The sequence below is a fragment of the Mytilus edulis genome, chromosome 10 (genome assembly GCF_963676685.1).
Source record: "Mytilus edulis chromosome 10, xbMytEdul2.2, whole genome shotgun sequence".
NCBI classification, from domain to species: domain Eukaryota; kingdom Metazoa; phylum Mollusca; class Bivalvia; order Mytilida; family Mytilidae; genus Mytilus; species Mytilus edulis.
The window spans coordinates 1,854,792-1,876,559 of record NC_092353.1 but is presented as its reverse complement, the minus strand read 5'-3'; the positions used below and the strand labels follow the sequence as shown (position 1 = coordinate 1,876,559).

The 21,768-nt window shown below is 35.2% G+C and overlaps 4 protein-coding genes across 4 annotated transcripts; 2 read left to right on the top strand and 2 right to left on the bottom strand.

The window, feature by feature from the left end:
- Nucleotides 1-3,939: 3,939 nt before the first annotated feature.
- Nucleotides 3,940-8,923, top strand: LOC139493111 (putative nuclease HARBI1). Its single transcript, XM_071281268.1, has 3 exons — nt 3,940-4,346; nt 6,712-7,042; nt 8,439-8,923. The coding sequence occupies exons 1-3, from the start codon at nt 4,131-4,133 to the stop codon at nt 8,921-8,923; spliced, it is 1,032 nt and encodes a 343-aa protein (XP_071137369.1). The 5' UTR covers nt 3,940-4,130.
- LOC139493112 (myb-related transcription factor, partner of profilin-like) lies at nt 8,912-12,393 on the bottom strand. The gene is made up of 2 exons (XM_071281269.1): nt 11,736-12,393; nt 8,912-9,440 (listed from the first exon to the last, which is right to left on the bottom strand). The coding sequence occupies exons 1-2, from the start codon at nt 12,223-12,225 to the stop codon at nt 9,025-9,027; spliced, it is 906 nt and encodes a 301-aa protein (XP_071137370.1). The 5' UTR covers nt 12,226-12,393; the 3' UTR covers nt 8,912-9,024.
- A 103-nt stretch (nt 12,394-12,496) lies between these two features.
- Nucleotides 12,497-15,986, top strand: LOC139493110 (myb-related transcription factor, partner of profilin-like). Its single transcript, XM_071281267.1, has 2 exons — nt 12,497-13,160; nt 15,458-15,986. The coding sequence occupies exons 1-2, from the start codon at nt 12,671-12,673 to the stop codon at nt 15,871-15,873; spliced, it is 906 nt and encodes a 301-aa protein (XP_071137368.1). The 5' UTR covers nt 12,497-12,670; the 3' UTR covers nt 15,874-15,986.
- LOC139493108 (putative nuclease HARBI1) lies at nt 15,975-20,889 on the bottom strand. Its single transcript, XM_071281266.1, has 3 exons — nt 20,552-20,889; nt 17,856-18,186; nt 15,975-16,459 (listed from the first exon to the last, which is right to left on the bottom strand). Exons 1-3 carry the CDS (start codon nt 20,765-20,767, stop codon nt 15,975-15,977), a joined length of 1,032 nt encoding a protein of 343 aa, XP_071137367.1. The 5' UTR covers nt 20,768-20,889.
- Nucleotides 20,890-21,768: the final 879 nt, after the last annotated feature.

The window sequence follows — 21,768 nt, the reverse complement described above, 5'->3', positions numbered from 1 at the left end:
CTTTGGACCTCAATTCAAAAAGATTCGTAACTTTACCCATCTGGGTCTTTGGGCCAATGCAACGTAGGGCAAGTGCCTATCATTTGAATCAAGTGAGCAAAAAAGCTTTGCCGTAGGGGAAATGTTATGAAGGAAAGAAGGGGGTTGGTAGGGTCACTCTACCCCATCCGGTTCTTTGCCGTAGGTAAATGTTTACTGATTATGTAGTTATTTTACATAGGCTCGAATCTAAATAAATTTTTGTTTAGATTAACCAAAATATTTATGTGAAATCTTTTTCATTCTATTTGACGTGTGTAATTCTTAAACTTATCGCTTTTATTATCGAAATGTAATGAATAAATTACTAGAGTGACTTTTTACTTTTGAACAATTACTTTAACTAGCTAGTTCTTAGGCGAAAGGTGAATATAATGGTTATAATTTATCAGCTTTACTTTTCAATCGTTTAATTTCTAGTTTTGTGTAACCTGTTGTTATCAATTGTTATTAATAGTATACAGACAATAACCCATCCCTTATCAGAGAGAAAGGAGAAAGGGTTACTTAGCTAAAAAGTGCTTTAGATTCCCGGCTTTAAAAAAAGTTGTATTTAATACACGAATAAATAATTAAACTTTGTCTGTGTTGAAATGGAATTACATTTCATCTTCCTACAGGAAAGTATTTGTCATCATATTTATTTATTTGTCATCATATTTATAAGTACGTTTCCTGTTATTGCAAGTCCTCGGTTTTAAGGCATGATCAGTTTGGCGCGTTTTCCTTATTGTTCGCTAGCTTATTGTTCGCTAGCTTGAGTCTGGTAAAAAAAAAGGGACGAAAGATACCAGAAGGACAGTCAGTCAAACTCATAAAACGTAAACTAACAACGCCATGGTTAAAAATGAAAAAGCCATACAGACAAACAATAGTACACATGACACAACATAGAAAACTAAAGAATGAACAGCACGAACCCCATCAAAAACTAGGGGTGATCTCAGGTGCTCCGGTAAAGCGAATATGTTATGCATGTCAATGTGTAGGCGTGAATTAGTAGATAAAGATCAAAAGGAATTAAGATAACATGATACTTCTTTTATAAATACTGTAATTTCAGTTATAAGTATAATTTAATTGTTTATAGGCAACACGCAAATTATTCGTAAAGTTAATGAAATTATTGCAGAAGTCGTTACTACCCGTAATTTTTTTTAATGGAGTAGACTTATTTCCCGCTTTTTTGGTTCGTGCTGATCAAGTGATTAAATACAAATGTATTGATTACATTGATTATTTTTCAATAAACAAAATCAAGTCTTTTTCAGCAGAATAATTTCTACATGAATAATATGTATAGTTTTACAATATAATATAATATAGATGGACAAACTACCGTTGACCAAATTGTTTCTAGAATTATATTTCTCTCTTTGAATAAATTACACAACAATATACTTACTTTTTCAATTATAACATTATTCTCAGATGACATTACTAATATAAATTTTTATTTATTTGGGAGGTTTTTAAAGCTTTTAATAGGACAGATATTTTTCAATTTCTTGTGATGATGCTACATGTATGTATGAGATCCTCGTTCTCGTGTTTGGGTTTGGAACGGATATAATTAAATTCTGGAGGAAATTGTTTCTTTATTCTAGAAAATCAAGTTAAAGAATAGATTTAGCTTATTTTCAATCTTTGTAAATAGCTCTTGAATGAAGCCAGTATCATCTTAATAAAGAAACACAAGTCGTCCTCAAAACATAATCTTCTTCCCTAAACGTCGTTAATCATCTTGTGAACCGAATCACTGATAATTTACCGTTGCTAAATCTTGTTTAAGTACATGTGTCCATACTAGGGTCTGTAAGGTGTTTCGTTTGATTAGAGATTAGAATATAGCAATGACGTCTGTCATAACCGTCTTAATAAAATTGTTAACAGTTTCATTTCACATGTTTCTTTATCACTGATTAACAGTTGGAGTTATTTGCAAACATTTGATTGGAGCTTCTTCAAGGTGCTCCCTATATCATTTTGAGCTGATCATGACTGACATTTGTAATTGTCGAGCTGCTAAGGGCTGTCCCTAATATCTATTAAGCTGTTGATCGCTGCCCCATTACATTTGTCTGTGATGCTTAGAACTGCGGTCTCAATTCACATATTAATCATGCGTGACCTCGATATTTTAGAGAAGCTTAAGTCTGCTCACAACTTTTTTTTTCGATTTCTCATAGCTCCTCCATATGTTATGCAAGTTGCTCACGTCTACTCCCGTTATTTTGATTTTAAAATTTCATCGCTCCGGCCTTAAATTTGTTATGTTGCTTGTCTCCTCCCGACATTTTTCGATTCGTCATAGATTCGTGTAGCTGCTCCTTATTTTTTTTTGTTGTGCTCGTGTTTGCTTCATATATTGTTTTTTCGAGATAATCATAGCTTCAGCCTTACTTCTTTTATGTTTCTAATGTCTGCTCTCGTTATGTTAGAGATAGATAGTCATGGATGTCACGATATTTTTCTAAATGCTCACATCTTCTCCTTATATTATTCGAGACCGCCACGATATGTTCACAGTTGCTCGCAGTATTTTTCGTGTTGCTCACTAGATGACTTGAGTTTGTTTCGAGCTGGTCACAGCTGCATGCCATATTCAATGATTGCTCAAGGTTTTTTGGATCGTTTTACGTTTTGTTCAAGATTTATCGTAAGTTTTTTTATGAACTGTCATGGGTTGATGTTCCCAGTAATAGTTCGTTATTTTTTTTATAAAAGTTATAAAATTACAATTATAAAAAAACTTTGTTTGAGCAACAGATAGTTGTTTTAAATCCTCAAAAATACCAAAGGCACTCATAGCTCGAAAACGGTTTAAATTGATTTTTTTTAATCTTTCTACATAAATTTAAAAAAAAAAAGATTGAATAGATTGAAAGCGTTATTTCGTCACTTACTAGCTGTGTATCTTGAAATACCGTGCATGTTGCCTGTATATATACCAAAAATGGGTTTAAAATACCGTTTTGTCAGTTGAACTCATATGTGTTTTTGCTTTGGTCACATATGTACATAATGTATTATTCATGTGTTTATGTGTTATACATTTATGGCTTTAAATGTGTTCCTGTTAAAAAGCTTACCTCAGAAAAGCGCTTACGAGATGGAATAATATTCCACATTAATATAACTCCTATGTTTTGAGAAAAACTTTGTTTTTTTCAACAAAAAGAAATGAAGCTAACTGAGAAATACTTTCTTCATAATGATATAATTGAGAGGGTCCATGACGTCTATTACAGAGAGTGATACATATTTAGATCATAGTTATTGATCTTGTAAAATTCATTTACTACATATAAAACAGTAACAATTAAAATTGATACAAGAAAAAATATATTTTCTAGTTACCTCTTTTTTTTTACTCATGTGTTTAATCAACATGCCTTAATGGGGATTTATAGCACATGTTTGATCTATTGTATTCGTTTTAGTTTATTCCGATAAACAAAATATTATTAAATAATATGTACTAACTATGTGATGTTGATGGTGCAATTATCTTAGTTTATATATAGGAAGATGTGGTATGAGTGCCAATGAGATAACTCTCCATCCAAGTCACATTTTAAAAAATCGAACAATTATAGGTCAAGGTACAGTCTTCAACACGGGGCCTAGGCTCACACCGAACAGCAAGCTATAAAGGGTCCCATAAATTACTAGTGTAAAAGGAAATAGCATAAACAATGTGGTGCATACTTCATAACCCGCGTAGCTGGATATTATAATGTGTGCACCACATTTGTGATATTATTTTGAATAGACAGAAAAAATTGAGGAGTCATTACTTACAAATCAATCTAAATTCTATGTTAAGCCGGATTAAAGCGTGATTAAAAGTTTATGATGTTCTTCAAATGAAAAAAAAAATATGTCTATGAACAGGACTGGGTTGCACAAACGTCATTTAACTTTAAGTACTAGTTAAATATATTTTAAACCTCAATTAAAATTAAATGACCGTTATTTCTGTTGCACAAAGGTTTATTAGAGTTAAATAACGTTTAAATGTGACTTAACGTTGCGTAAAGTTAAAAGTGGTAAGGGGGCACTTTTAAATTTTAAATAGGGAGTTTAAAATGGAGGAAATGCTGTTGTTTGGAAATATATTGCACGATCCAAAGCCACCCAGAAAATATAGAAAAAGGCTACTTACATTAGATGACCTCACAGACAAGGAGCTCCGAGCAAGGTACAGATTCGGGAGAAATTCGATCATAAGGATCACCGACATAGTGCGGAAGGACATCGAACATCCTACCCAGAGAAGTCAGTCTCTTAGTGCAGAGATGCAGGTAACCGAAAACAAAATAACTTTGCATGCAGTGTGATATTTCTCAAAGTTTTAACACATTTCACTACGTAAAGAAGTGTCCTACACATTTTACAGATTATTGTAACAAAAATGTAATGTTCTTTGTTGATAAACACATGACAATCCAAGGATATTTCAAAAAGTCGTATCGTTTCACCCAAATCTTTGTTTGTTTTTCTTTTTTCCACACACAAAATGAATGTATAAAGGGAAATAACTCCTATGGTATGGTAAATGAGGTTCCTTTTGGGATTTTTAAAAACAAATACCGTCAATCTACTTGTATAGTTTAATTGAACTGTCGGCGGCAGGGACGTTCCTTAACCCCGATTCCCATCCCTTCCATCATTACTCCGGGCACCTCAAACCCCGTTTCCTCGGACCTCCCCCTTTTTCAATTTGCCCGTGGAACATTTCGCTAATTCTCCATGCACCAATCCCGCCCCTTTATCCCGCTTCTCGACCTCTCCACCTACTACCTCTACCCCGTACCATCGCCCTCCCTGTCCGACGCCTCCTATCTCAGACAATTATTATTTATCAGCCCCAAAATATCTGAATTGACTATTGAAATGTTGCCTTGGTCGCTCGTTTGGTAGTAGATTAGATTTGTTTCTCCTGTATAGTTTTATGATAATTTTACATGATCCTCCCTTGCCTACTCTACCATACAAAAAAGATATGAGGGCCACCCATACACCCTCTCCTCCGTTTGGCAGTTAAAAAATTAACATGTAGACTTCATTTTTTAATTACTGTCTTCACTCTTGATGATGAAATTAAAAAAAAAAACACAGGAGAAATTAATTATGTAAAATATCTATTATAAATATAATTTCAAAGGAAGTCCGCTAAATATTTCCCATTTTTGTAAAATGTTGGTGGGGGTTCAAATCCAAATACAATAACCGATGGGTATATGTGTAGGACTCTAAAGTGCGATGGTACTCTAAAGTGCGATAGTCACGCTAAAGTACGACGGTCTACGCTAAAGTACGATGGTGTCTCACGCTAAAGTATGATGGTTGTTTGTTTGCTAAAGTGCGATGGCATATAGATATAGGAAGATGTGGTGTGAGTGCCAATGAGACAACTCTACATCCAAATAACAATTTATAAAAGTACACCATTAGTGGTCAATGTAAGGCCTTCAACACGGAGCCTTTGCTCACACCGAACAAAAAGCTATAAAGGGCCCCAAAATTACTAGTGTAAAACCATTCAAACGGGAAAACCAACGGACTAATTTATATAAAAAACGAGAAACGAGAAACACGTATAAATTACATAAACATACACAAACTACTGTACATCATATTCCTGACTTAGGACAAGTGCAAACATTTGCAGCGAGATTAAACGTTTTAATGGTATCCAAACCTTCTCCCTTTTTCTGAAACAATAGCTTATCATCACAACATAGAAAAACACACGATAAATTATCAATTGGAAGGCTTAACTCAATCAAAAAACGCAAATTAATACACTATGAAAGTGCGATCATCGATGGAACGAAAGAGACAGGTTCAAGGTCACTAATGTTAAACACAAGTCTTTTTGCAAATGAAATTTTTAACAATTCGGGCGTATTGGATTGATTGTTGGATGTCGTTCAGTGGCAAATATTTCTTGCATGTTGAGGACGAGGGGCGTATTGGATGTAGCTTGCCGTTTACAAAGCCTATTAATGTAAACACATCCCATTAAAGTTGCCAGTTGCAAATACAAAATTCCATTATTGTCGGAATAAATAAAATTTATTTGTACATGCTTTAATTTAAATGCGAGAGAAAGGGGTTGTTGTTTGAGCTTTCCCCTATTTTTTCATGGCGAGTATTACATTGTATTAACACATGTACTATTTTACTACAATGATGTACACACTGATGTTTTAACTAATGGACAATTTATGATTTACGCTTGAAAACGTGTACCTTTACTTTGCCGACATTTATACTAATCAATAAAATCGACAATATTTTAACGTAAACGTAAACAATAATATGCATCTGTCGCTTCCATTATTTAATTCATTTTCAGGCATTTTCATTTTTGGTTTTTATAAACGACTGTTAACGTCATACATAATCCAACTACTTTTCGTACGTCTATACTTTCGCGGACCATCGTACTTCAGCGTGACCATCGTACTATAGTGTCCCCATGGCATTTTAGAGTCCTACATATATATAGTCCTTTCATTAAAAAAGAATTAAATATGTCTACAAACTGAGGTGTTATAGTTTGAGAATGTCTCCTAAATTGCCCCTCTAACACTCCTCATCATTGCCAATGCTTTGTTTGGGATGTAAATTGCATAATCTTATTTTTTTTCGTTTCAACAGGTGCTTGTTGCCTTGAGGTTTTTTGCTTGTGGAGGTTTCCTGCAAGTTGTAGGTGATACCCAAGGTATAGATAAATCAACTGTTAGCAGGTGCGTGCAGAAGGTTTCGGATGCTCTTAATGCCAAGGCTGACCAGTTTATCAAGTGGCCGTCAGTCCAGAGGAAAGGGGATATTAAACAAGGGTTCTTTGACAATGGAGGCTTTCCAGGAGTTGTAGGTTGCATTGATGGAACTCATGTGAGGATTTCTGCTCCTAGTCACGACAAACCATCTTTCGTCAACAGAAAGGGCTACCATAGCATTAACACACAAGCAATATGTGATCATGAAGGTACACAAACGTTTACAATTTCTTAAATAACTTCAGCCACCCAAAATGCACAGTGCTTATAGTTAGTCTTGAATATATCTATACGACTTGAAACAGTAAGGATGCAGCCCACTGACAGCAACTTGGAGCGTCATTACGTAAATAAATAATCCGGAATTTTAAGGGGAAAATCTTGCCAGAAAAAAAATACTCTCCCCCTTTTTTCTACTAAAAACGACCGACTCATAATTTTTTAAAGTTTTTCAATATGTCTTTTTTCCATATTAATGTTGATGCTCTTTTTGTTTGTCGTTTTTGTTTGTGTTTTCGATCATTGTTTTTTGTCCATGGACTTCCCCTCTTTTGACATTTTAGTATTCTCATCATTCACATTTTATACAACATAATGCTAATAAAGAATCTTTATGATATCATGAATTATACGAGACGACCCGCTTCAACAAACAGCATTTGCATCTTCCCTGTAGCATTTGCATTTTGAGCATATTGTGTTGGGCCAGGAAATATATACTAACAGTAATATGCCTGTTTCCTGCGATGTAAAATGTTTTTTTTTTGTTTTTTTGTTTGTTTTTTTTTATCTAATTCAATAAACGCCTCTACATACATACATACCATAAACATTATTATTTTATATCGGTTCAGAATTAGCTTCTCCTATTGAATAACAAGGGACCACATGACATTCTTAATTCTTCATTGATAATTTCTATCGATCTTTAACAGAAAAAAAAACGGACCGTTAAAGACCGGTTGGGCGCGGTTTCTCTATTTGGAGAGATGTCCCACATTTTCCTGATTTTAATTTCATATTGAAGTTGTTGAATTATTTACATATGTTTTCGTTAATTATAAAATGATAGAAAACTTTATTTTGTTTTCATAAACTGAAAAATTGTACTTACATGAATGGTAGTGACTTATAGTTATCATTATGACTGGTCAGACTCAGTGGCGGATCCAGAACTTTTCCTAAGGGGGGCACGCTGACTGACCTAAGAGGGGGCCCGCTCCAGTCATGCTTCAATGATTCCCTATATAATCAACCAAATTTTCCCCACGAAATGGATGGGGGCCCGGGCCCCCCAGGCCCCCCCCCCCTGGATCCGCCTATGGGTCTTCACTTTTTCCTATAGAAATCGTACAATAACTCGAGTTTGTTTTGAACAATTTGAATTTATGAGAATTTTTAAAAACATGGTTCCTCGATGAAATAAACATAATAGTTATTGAAAAACTGGTCATTATCGTGATATATGAACTGCCTGTAAGACTGTGTTTTTCAATAACTATTATGTAATTAACGTTACCCGTTTGGAAGCTGCGGAACCGTATACATTTAATGTGACTGACTTTTTATGCTTGAACTACGTGTAAATCAAATTTTGTTTTTCAGGTAAATTTACAAACGTTGTAGCTAGGTGGCCAGGAAGTGTACACGACAGTCACATTATGAGATGTTCGCAAGTGTGCACTCATTTAGAGGAATCCCACCTGTCAGTGCAAGATGGGTTGATCCTAGGTGACAGTGGATATGCGTGTAGGAGTTTTCTCATGACACCATATCTGAGGCCAACAGAGCCATGCCATGAGAAATTCAATAAAGCTCATATGAAGACAAGATGCTGCATTGAACGGACATTTGGTTGGTGGAAGAAGAGGTTCAATTGTCTACATCAGGGAATCAGAATGCACCCAGAAAAAGTTTGTAAGATTATAATGGCATGTGCAGTCTTGCATAACTTAGCCATTGAGATGAAAGAACCAATGGACGAGTATGACAACGAGATTGTAAATAATGATGACTTAAACATTGTTTTCCGTGGACCCGACGAAGGACGCATTGTACGAGATCATATAGCCAGGGGATTTTTCTCATAGATTTATTAGTGTAACAATTAAAAAGTTGATGAAATACTAGCATATAAAAAGATCTTCTGTACATATAAAAATAAATCAAACAAAACGATTGCGTTCATTGACTAATTATCATTTAAAGCTTGCAAGGTGAGATATGCGTCCTCTTCCTGATTTGCCCACTGCTGAAGTCTTTTAATTTCCAACTCTAATTTAATATTTTCCAGTTTAATTTTAGTTTTTTCAAGCACAAATTTCTCTTCTTGCACAGTCAAAACGTCGTACTGCTTTTGCATGAGCATTTGTGGTGTAACAGTCTCCGTTTTTCTTTTCTTGGGAGCGTGTGGTGTACTGCATGCAGGTGGTGGCTGATGAAATGACAACACGCTTTCATTCCCGGTTCTACATTCAGATGGTGGTTGTTCTTGAAAGAATAACACGCTTTCATTCCCTGAGTTGTCATTTTTATGGACAATAGCTTCTGTTATTATAGTACATGTAGTAGATTGGGCTGAATCTTCAATGCCAGAATTAGACATATCTGAAAAACGAAGATGGAAACAGATTAGTTCGAGAAATCATGAGAAATTACTGAATCTTTTTTATTTTTTGGTAATGTGCGATTACAGGTATTTAATAAGTACTAGACCCAAATTGCACTGAGTACCCTAATTGCACCTATTTAGTTAATGTAGTGCTCAGCGGAAATCTTACACGTTTTCTTAGATGTAAAACAATTTGTATTTTTTTATTTGATATTATGCCTCTTTAATCATAAGTAAATATATTCAAATATGCACAAAACGTTCACAGTATACATCAACAGATGAAGTATAAAACTGCAAAAGGTAAAATGTACAGAAATGTCCACCAACAGGTCATCTTTTAAAAATAAGCAAATAAAATATGTTACAAGCCTCCATTTCTTAAGAAATGAATAGCAAGCAAAGATTAATGTCCACTTGTTCTAATTATTTGAAGAAATAGAACAAATTATCCGTTATTCGAATCTTAAGGCTGCGAATTTAAGCATGGGTGTAATTTGGGCACTCCTTATTTCAGAATCGTGGACCGTTTTAGGTCTATTCGAACCCATTTTTTATGATTCATTATAGATTAAAAATTATTAAATTGGTTGAACCATATATTGAATAATGATACATCTACAAAATAAACACTGAATGGGAACTTTTTGTCTGGATAACAAATAAATGTAGGTGAAAAAAATGTGCAATTTGGGTACCCTCACGTTAGCTGCCTGTAAGTGGGTACTCCTGCATTATTTAAGTTCATGTGGTTAGCGCTCGATTTCTTTTTGTAATATTACATTTAATGAGTTGATCCTTATCTGTTCTTTTTCATATTGTATAAAACTACCCGTTTATCATAGGGTTTAAAACAAAAGTACCAAAGGGGGGGGATCCAGCCATTTTAAAAGGGGGTCCCAACCCAGAAGAAAGAGGGGGGTTCCTACCATATGTCCCACTTCAAATGCATTGATCGGCCCAACAAAAGGGGCGGTTCCAACCCCGGGAACACCTCCCCCTCTGGATCTGTCACTGAATACATATGTTTTATGGGTAAAAATTTAAGGCCGGGACCGATCATTTACTTGTTAAAATGGTGGGGCGTTACAGTTTTTTGTCCGAGATTGTTCAGCTCGATCATTCAAATATTTTTTCCCTAACTTAACATTTCTATGCACTTGATAATGATATAATCATTTGATAAAATGTGACTCAATTTTTTTTGTTTGTACCTGCATGCTTTTCCTTATTTTTTTAACCATATTTGGGATAAACACACTCTGTAGCAAAACCCTAAACTAGCCCGCCCATATGCAAATTAATTGGTCGGTCGCACACTTCACCCCTCAAAAAAATCATGAAAAACCCACACATAGTACGAGTATAAATCTGAATTAAACCAGCGCTACTGAGGTCAAAGTTATTTATTATATCATGTAAGTACTGTGTATCCATGGTTTAGAAGTACTGTTCTTACATGCTTATAGGTCTAAGGTAAAAAAAAATGTCAAAGACAAGACTTATAGTGTGTGTGTTTTGGGGGTGAGGATGTATGTTTTTCTTTGTCACACGAATTCGTTTTTCATTTTCAACGGGAGTCCAATTATTTAAAAAAAAACCAAAAAAAAACCTGTTAAATAACTCTGAAGCGTACGGGGATAATTTAGAATAAGATTATTCGTTTTTGTTCACTTGCTTGGCCACATAATTTACTGGTACTGTACTGCAGTAAGGGTCGTAAAGGTTATAAAAAAAACATCATACCCGAGAACATATACCCCCCTTTTTTTCCTTTCTTGGAACTTTGGTAGTCGGTTCCTTAGTATTATGCATGATTATTCGATTGCTAGAAATTTAAGTTCGGAAATTTATAACCCTAACCCCCAATCAAAAGGTCCGTGTTTTAGTAATGTTATAATGTGGGAGTAATTGTGTCTTTGGAAACCCCTTTATGGGGCCGCTGCATCATGACGCGCACTGTGCTGGCGTGCGATAGTGTGTACTGTGTGCTTATTACACAGGAAGGCCGAACTTTGTCTGCATGATTGGAGGTGGTGGGAAACTGTCGAAAAGAATACATTTCAAAGAGTTTCAGGGGATTTTTCTTAAACCTAACCATATCCTAGATACTTTTAGCTTTGATTTCACAATTTTGTTAAATCTGAAAGTAGCTTTGGGTTCGCTTAGGAAATTATGCAACCTTGTCAGAGCACGGATATCATTATGCATAAACATGATCAAGGTAGGCATTTATGTTTTATTCAAATACGATTCCATTTCATATACTCTTTAGGGCATACACGGTTTACCTTCAAGGTTTACTGTGACCATGGAAGACTCGCTTCCTTTTACACCAACAAAACTTGAACAATCCTTCATCATTTCCACAATATTCTCGGTCTCACTTGTCAAGGCTTTGGGAGCAGGGCCACCGCCAGTTTGGGCTCTATATTTCATACTTTCCGCATACTCCTTTTTTGCTTTTGTTTGTAAGTTTTGCCATTTTGTTTTGACTTCTTTATCTGAACGAGAATGCAAACCAAGAGCATTTATTTTAGACGAGATGTCTTTCCAAATGCCGTTTTTCTTGGAATTTGTAATTGAATTAGTCAATTTGCTCCGTATAACAGTAATATTGTCATTGACCAACTGTTGCAGCATGGTCATCTCCGCTGAATCCCAGTTTGAAGATCTCTTTTTCTTATCAGCGTCGTCTGGAAACTCGGCCATTTTGTTCTTGATAAAAATCGCGAAAATGCACGTGAAGGAATAAATATTGGGAAAATGGAAATTAAACATGGTTTAAGTACGAATTATCATTTTAATTTACATTTAGTTAAACGTGGGACTAATTACGCTTTATGCAACGGTTTTTAAAGTCTTCTTTAACTAATTGGGAATTCTAATTTTAAGTACTGTTTAACTTTAAACCACGTTTAAATTTAAAAGACCTTTGTGCAACCCAGTCCTGATTGACAAAATAATTCCAATCACAAGACGCTTTACATCCAAAATATAAATATGATCTGATTGCAACGGAAATTTACGTCATATTATGCCGATTTTAAAGCACAGGACTGGGTTGCACAAAGGTCTTTTAAATTTAAACGTGGTTTAAAGTTAAACAGTACTTAAAATTAGAATTCCCAATTAGTTAAAGAAGACTTTAAAAACCGTTGCATAAAGCGTAATTAGTCCCACGTTTAACTAAATGTAAATTAAAATGATAATTCGTACTTAAACCATGTTTAATTTCCATTTTCCCAATATTTATTCCTTCACGTGCATTTTCGCGATTTTTATCAAGAACAAAATGGCCGAGTTTCCAGACGACGCTGATAAGAAAAAGAGATCTTCAAACTGGGATTCAGCGGAGATGACCATGCTGCAACAGTTGGTCAATGACAATATTACTGTTATACGGAGCAAATTGACTAATTCAATTACAAATTCCAAGAAAAACGGCATTTGGAAAGACATCTCGTCTAAAATAAATGCTCTTGGTTTGCATTCTCGTTCAGATAAAGAAGTCAAAACAAAATGGCAAAACTTACAAACAAAAGCAAAAAAGGAGTATGCGGAAAGTATGAAATATAGAGCCCAAACTGGCGGTGGCCCTGCTCCCAAAGCCTTGACAAGTGAGACCGAGAATATTGTGGAAATGATGAAGGATTGTTCAAGTTTTGTTGGTGTAAAAGGAAGCGAGTCTTCCATGGTCACAGTAAACCTTGAAGGTAAACCGTGTATGCCCTAAAGAGTATATGAAATGGAATCGTATTTGAATAAAACATAAATGCCTACCTTGATCATGTTTATGCATAATGATATCCGTGCTCTGACAAGGTTGCATAATTTCCTAAGCGAACCCAAAGCTACTTTCAGATTTAACAAAATTGTGAAATCAAAGCTAAAAGTATCTAGGATATGGTTAGGTTTAAGAAAAATCCCCTGAAACTCTTTGAAATGTATTCTTTTCGACAGTTTCCCACCACCTCCAATCATGCAGACAAAGTTCGGCCTTCCTGTGTAATAAGCACACAGTACACACTATCGCACGCCAGCACAGTGCGCGTCATGATGCAGCGGCCCCATAAAGGGGTTTCCAAAGACACAATTACTCCCACATTATAACATTACTAAAACACGGACCTTTTGATTGGGGGTTAGGGTTATAAATTTCCGAACTTAAATTTCTAGCAATCGAATAATCATGCATAATACTAAGGAACCGACTACCAAAGTTCCAAGAAAGGAAAAAAAGGGGGGTATATGTTCTCGGGTATGATGTTTTTTTTATAACCTTTACGACCCTTACTGCAGTACAGTACCAGTAAATTATGTGGCCAAGCAAGTGAACAAAAACGAATAATCTTATTCTAAATTATCCCCGTACGCTTCAGAGTTATTTAACAGGTTTTTTTTTGGTTTTTTTTTAAATAATTGGACTCCCGTTGAAAATGAAAAACGAATTCGTGTGACAAAGAAAAACATACATCCTCACCCCCAAAACACACACACTATAAGTCTTGTCTTTGACATTTTTTTTTACCTTAGACCTATAAGCATGTAAGAACAGTACTTCTAAACCATGGATACACAGTACTTACATGATATAATAAATAACTTTGACCTCAGTAGCGCTGGTTTAATTCAGATTTATACTCGTACTATGTGTGGGTTTTTCATGATTTTTTTGAGGGGTGAAGTGTGCGACCGACCAATTAATTTGCATATGGGCGGGCTAGTTTAGGGTTTTGCTACAGAGTGTGTTTATCCCAAATATGGTTAAAAAAATAAGGAAAAGCATGCAGGTACAAACAAAAAAAATTGAGTCACATTTTATCAAATGATTATATCATTATCAAGTGCATAGAAATGTTAAGTTAGGGAAAAAATATTTGAATGATCGAGCTGAACAATCTCGGACAAAAAACTGTAACGCCCCACCATTTTAACAAGTAAATGATCGGTCCCGGCCTTAAATTTTTACCCATAAAACATATGTATTCAGTGACAGATCCAGAGGGGGAGGTGTTCCCGGGGTTGGAACCGCCCCTTTTGTTGGGCCGATCAATGCATTTGAAGTGGGACATATGGTAGGAACCCCCCTCTTTCTTCTGGGTTGGGACCCCCTTTTAAAATGGCTGGATCCCCCCCCCCCTTTGGTACTTTTGTTTTAAACCCTATGATAAACGGGTAGTTTTATACAATATGAAAAAGAACAGATAAGGATCAACTCATTAAATGTAATATTACAAAAAGAAATCGAGCGCTAACCACATGAACTTAAATAATGCAGGAGTACCCACTTACAGGCAGCTAACGTGAGGGTACCCAAATTGCACATTTTTTTCACCTACATTTATTTGTTATCCAGACAAAAAGTTCCCATTCAGTGTTTATTTTGTAGATGTATCATTATTCAATATATGGTTCAACCAATTTAATAATTTTTAATCTATAATGAATCATAAAAAATGGGTTCGAATAGACCTAAAACGGTCCACGATTCTGAAATAAGGAGTGCCCAAATTACACCCATGCTTAAATTCGCAGCCTTAAGATTCGAATAACGGATAATTTGTTCTATTTCTTCAAATAATTAGAACAAGTAGACATTAATCTTTGCTTGCTATTCATTTCTTAAGAAATGGAGGCTTGTTACATATTTTATTTGCTTATTTTTAAAAGATGACCTGTTGGTGGACATTTCTGTACATTTTACCTTTTGCAGTTTTATACTTCATCTGTTGATGTATACTGTGAACGTTTTGTGCATATTTAAATATATTTACTTATGATTAAAGAGGCATAATATCAAATAAAAAAATACAAATTGTTTTACATCTAAGAAAACGTGTAAGATTTCCGCTGAGCACTACATTAACTAAATAGGTGCAATTAGGGTACTCAGTGCAATTTGGGTCTAGTACTTATTAAATACCTGTAATCGCACATTACCAAAAAATAAAAAAGATTCAGTAATTTCTCATGATTTCTCGACTAATCTGTTTCCATCTTCGTTTTTCAGATATGTCTAATTCTGGCATTGAAGATTCAGCCCAATCTACTACATGTACTATAATAACAGAAGCTATTGTCCATAAAAATGACAACTCAGGGAATGAAAGCGTGTTATTCTTTCAAGAACAACCACCATCTGAATGTAGAACCGGGAATGAAAGCGTGTTGTCATTTCATCAGCCACCACCTGCATGCAGTACACCACACGCTCCCAAGAAAAGAAAAACGGAGACTGTTACACCACAAATGCTCATGCAAAAGCAGTACGACGTTTTGACTGTGCAAGAAGAGAAATTTGTGCTTGAAAAAACTAAAATTAAACTGGAAAATATTAAATTAGAGTTGGAAATTAAAAGACTTCAGCAGTGGGCAAATCAGGAAGAGGACGCATATCTCACCTTGCAAGCTTTAAATGATAATTAGTCAATGAACGCAATCGTTTTGTTTGATTTATTTTTATATGTACAGAAGATCTTTTTATATGCTAGTATTTCATCAACTTTTTAATTGTTACACTAATAAATCTATGAGAAAAATCCCCTGGCTATATGATCTCGTACAATGCGTCCTTCGTCGGGTCCACGGAAAACAATGTTTAAGTCATCATTATTTACAATCTCGTTGTCATACTCGTCCATTGGTTCTTTCATCTCAATGGCTGAGTTATGCAAGACTGCACATGCCATTATAATCTTACAAACTTTTTCTGGGTGCATTCTGATTCCCTGATGTAGACAATTGAACCTCTTCTTCCACCAACCAAATGTCCGTTCAATGCAGCATCTTGTCTTCATATGAGCTTTATTGAATTTCTCATGGCATGGCTCTGTTGGCCTCAGATATGGTGTCATGAGAAAACTCCTACACGCATATCCACTGTCACCTAGGATCAACCCATCTTGCACTGACAGGTGGGATTCCTCTAAATGAGTGCACACTTGCGAACATCTCATAATGTGACTGTCGTGTACACTTCCTGGCCACCTAGCTACAACGTTTGTAAATTTACCTGAAAAACAAAATTTGATTTACACGTAGTTCAAGCATAAAAAGTCAGTCACATTAAATGTATACGGTTCCGCAGCTTCCAAACGGGTAACGTTAATTACATAATAGTTATTGAAAAACACAGTCTTACAGGCAGTTCATATATCACGATAATGACCAGTTTTTCAATAACTATTATGTTTATTTCATCGAGGAACCATGTTTTTAAAAATTCTCATAAATTCAAATTGTTCAAAACAAACTCGAGTTATTGTACGATTTCTATAGGAAAAAGTGAAGACCCATAGGCGGATCCAGGGGGGGGGGGCCTGGGGGGCCCGGGCCCCCATCCATTTCGTGGGGAAAATTTGGTTGATTATATAGGGAATCATTGAAGCATGACTGGAGCGGGCCCCCTCTTAGGTCAGTCAGCGTGCCCCCCTTAGGAAAAGTTCTGGATCCGCCACTGAGTCTGACCAGTCATAATGATAACTATAAGTCACTACCATTCATGTAAGTACAATTTTTCAGTTTATGAAAACAAAATAAAGTTTTCTATCATTTTATAATTAACGAAAACATATGTAAATAATTCAACAACTTCAATATGAAATTAAAATCAGGAAAATGTGGGACATCTCTCCAAATAGAGAAACCGCGCCCAACCGGTCTTTAACGGTCCGTTTTTTTTTCTGTTAAAGATCGATAGAAATTATCAATGAAGAATTAAGAATGTCATGTGGTCCCTTGTTATTCAATAGGAGAAGCTAATTCTGAACCGATATAAAATAATAATGTTTATGGTATGTATGTATGTAGAGGCGTTTATTGAATTAGATAAAAAAAAACAACAAAAAAAACAAAAAAAAAACATTTTACATCGCAGGAAACAGGCATATTACTGTTAGTATATATTTCCTGGCCCAACACAATATGCTCAAAATGCAAATGCTACAGGGAAGATGCAAATGCTGTTTGTTGAAGCGGGTCGTCTCGTATAATTCATGATATCATAAAGATTCTTTATTAGCATTATGTTGTATAAAATGTGAATGATGAGAATACTAAAATGTCAAAAGAGGGGAAGTCCATGGACAAAAAACAATGATCGAAAACACAAACAAAAACGACAAACAAAAAGAGCATCAACATTAATATGGAAAAAAGACATATTGAAAAACTTTAAAAAATTATGAGTCGGTCGTTTTTAGTAGAAAAAAGGGGGAGAGTATTTTTTTTCTGGCAAGATTTTCCCCTTAAAATTCCGGATTATTTATTTACGTAATGACGCTCCAAGTTGCTGTCAGTGGGCTGCATCCTTACTGTTTCAAGTCGTATAGATATATTCAAGACTAACTATAAGCACTGTGCATTTTGGGTGGCTGAAGTTATTTAAGAAATTGTAAACGTTTGTGTACCTTCATGATCACATATTGCTTGTGTGTTAATGCTATGGTAGCCCTTTCTGTTGACGAAAGATGGTTTGTCGTGACTAGGAGCAGAAATCCTCACATGAGTTCCATCAATGCAACCTACAACTCCTGGAAAGCCTCCATTGTCAAAGAACCCTTGTTTAATATCCCCTTTCCTCTGGACTGACGGCCACTTGATAAACTGGTCAGCCTTGGCATTAAGAGCATCCGAAACCTTCTGCACGCACCTGCTAACAGTTGATTTATCTATACCTTGGGTATCACCTACAACTTGCAGGAAACCTCCACAAGCAAAAAACCTCAAGGCAACAAGCACCTGTTGAAACGAAAAAAAATAAGATTATGCAATTTACATCCCAAACAAAGCATTGGCAATGATGAGGAGTGTTAGAGGGGCAATTTAGGAGACATTCTCAAACTATAACACCTCAGTTTGTAGACATATTTAATTCTTTTTTAATGAAAGGACTATATATATGTAGGACTCTAAAATGCCATGGGGACACTATAGTACGATGGTCACGCTGAAGTACGATGGTCCGCGAAAGTATAGACGTACGAAAAGTAGTTGGATTATGTATGACGTTAACAGTCGTTTATAAAAACCAAAAATGAAAATGCCTGAAAATGAATTAAATAATGGAAGCGACAGATGCATATTATTGTTTACGTTTACGTTAAAATATTGTCGATTTTATTGATTAGTATAAATGTCGGCAAAGTAAAGGTACACGTTTTCAAGCGTAAATCATAAATTGTCCATTAGTTAAAACATCAGTGTGTACATCATTGTAGTAAAATAGTACATGTGTTAATACAATGTAATACTCGCCATGAAAAAATAGGGGAAAGCTCAAACAACAACCCCTTTCTCTCGCATTTAAATTAAAGCATGTACAAATAAATTTTATTTATTCCGACAATAATGGAATTTTGTATTTGCAACTGGCAACTTTAATGGGATGTGTTTACATTAATAGGCTTTGTAAACGGCAAGCTACATCCAATACGCCCCTCGTCCTCAACATGCAAGAAATATTTGCCACTGAACGACATCCAACAATCAATCCAATACGCCCGAATTGTTAAAAATTTCATTTGCAAAAAGACTTGTGTTTAACATTAGTGACCTTGAACCTGTCTCTTTCGTTCCATCGATGATCGCACTTTCATAGTGTATTAATTTGCGTTTTTTGATTGAGTTAAGCCTTCCAATTTATAATTTATCGTGTGTTTTTCTATGTTGTGATGATAAGCTATTGTTTCAGAAAAAGGGAGAAGGTTTGGATACCATTAAAACGTTTAATCTCGCTGCAAATGTTTGCACTTGTCCTATGTCAGGAATATGATGTACAGTAGTTTGTGTATGTTTATGTAATTTATACGTGTTTCTCGTTTCTCGTTTTTTATATAAATTAGTCCGTTGGTTTTCCCGTTTGAATGGTTTTACACTAGTAATTTTGGGGCCCTTTATAGCTTTTTGTTCGGTGTGAGCAAAGGCTCCGTGTTGAAGGCCTTACATTGACCACTAATGGTGTACTTTTATAAATTGTTATTTGGATGTAGAGTTGTCTCATTGGCACTCACACCACATCTTCCTATATCTATATGCCATCGCACTTTAGCAAACAAACAACCATCATACTTTAGCGTGAGACACCATCGTACTTTAGCGTAGACCGTCGTACTTTAGCGTGACTATCGCACTTTAGAGTACCATCGCACTTTAGAGTCCTACACATATACCCATCGGTTATTGTATTTGGATTTGAACCCCCACCAACATTTTACAAAAATGGGAAATATTTAGCGGACTTCCTTTGAAATTATATTTATAATAGATATTTTACATAATTAATTTCTCCTGTGTTTTTTTTTTTAATTTCATCATCAAGAGTGAAGACAGTAATTAAAAAATGAAGTCTACATGTTAATTTTTTAACTGCCAAACGGAGGAGAGGGTGTATGGGTGGCCCTCATATCTTTTTTGTATGGTAGAGTAGGCAAGGGAGGATCATGTAAAATTATCATAAAACTATACAGGAGAAACAAATCTAATCTACTACCAAACGAGCGACCAAGGCAACATTTCAATAGTCAATTCAGATATTTTGGGGCTGATAAATAATAATTGTCTGAGATAGGAGGCGTCGGACAGGGAGGGCGATGGTACGGGGTAGAGGTAGTAGGTGGAGAGGTCGAGAAGCGGGATAAAGGGGCGGGATTGGTGCATGGAGAATTAGCGAAATGTTCAACGGGCAAATTGAAAAAGGGGGAGGTCCGAGGAAACGGGGTTTGAGGTGCCCGGAGTAATGATGGAAGGGATGGGAATCGGGGTTAAGGAACGTCCCTGCCGCCGACAGTTCAATTAAACTATACAAGTAGATTGACGGTATTTGTTTTTAAAAATCCCAAAAGGAACCTCATTTACCATACCATAGGAGTTATTTCCCTTTATACATTCATTTTGTGTGTGGAAAAAAGAAAAACAAACAAAGATTTGGGTGAAACGATACGACTTTTTGAAATATCCTTGGATTGTCATGTGTTTATCAACCAAGAACATTACATTTTTGTTACAATAATCTGTAAAATGTGTAGGACACTTCTTTACGTAGTGAAATGTGTTAAAACTTTGAGAAATATCACACTGCATGCAAAGTTATTTTGTTTTCGGTTACCTGCATCTCTGCACTAAGAGACTGACTTCTCTGGGTAGGATGTTCGATGTCCTTCCGCACTATGTCGGTGATCCTTATGATCGAATTTCTCCCGAATCTGTACCTTGCTCGAAGCTCCTTGTCTGTGAGGTCATCTAATGTAAGTAGCCTTTTTCTATATTTTCTGGGTGGCTTTGGATCGTGCAATATATTTCCAAACAACAGCATTTCCTCCATTTTAAACTCCCTATTTAAAATTTAAAAGTGCCCCCTTACCACTTTTAACTTTACGCAACGTTAAGTCACATTTAAACGTTATTTAACTCTAATAAACCTTTGTGCAACAGAAATAACGGTCATTTAATTTCAATTGAGGTTTAAAATATATTTAACTAGTACTTAAAGTTAAATGACGTTTGTGCAACCCAGTCCTGAGAATTTTTTTATTTAACCAAAAAATATATTAGGGTTTTTTACTAATGCAATTTACATTATGGTTTTTTTTCTAATTTGAATATCGTTCTTTGCTTTATAATTACTTTTATGTTTGTTTCATTATATAAATAACACATAGCTGAGAGGATGATAGAGCAAATTGGTACCCCGAGCAAACATTGTCAACCGCGGCGAAGCCAAGGTTGGCAATGCTTTTTCAAGGGGAACCAATCTGCTCTATCACTCTCACCTATGTGGTATTTAATTTTGTATACTGAACGTCCTACTATTATTGTCTTTTAAATATTCAATTTATTTCAAAATTATTTTCTATAACGTCACATACATAACAACGTTACGGGAGTTAGAAAACAAAACAATTGTCACCCTCTCAGCCATGTGATAGAGTAAATTAACACCCTCGTATTAGCCAATCAAAATATGGCATTTTAACGTGAAGTATAATAATATAATATCTTATTTTAATTCGCTAACGACATTTTCGCGTAGTTCTAAAAGCCTTCATTTCAAAATCAAATGTTACATTCATGATGAAACGAGTTTCTACAATAAAGTGCACAGGTAAGTAAAAGAAAAACATGATTGATGACGTGTTATTTTTATCTTAGCAAAAATGAGTATTCCACGCTTCATACAAAATCCCCTTTGTTCAACGCTTTTACACGAAACAAACTTTACAAAAAGATTCATCTAGTTCTTAATAATCATACTTTTGTTTTATTCCTTCAGATCCTTACATTTGCAAATGTTCAACTGATAGATACTTTTAAATATTAATATAT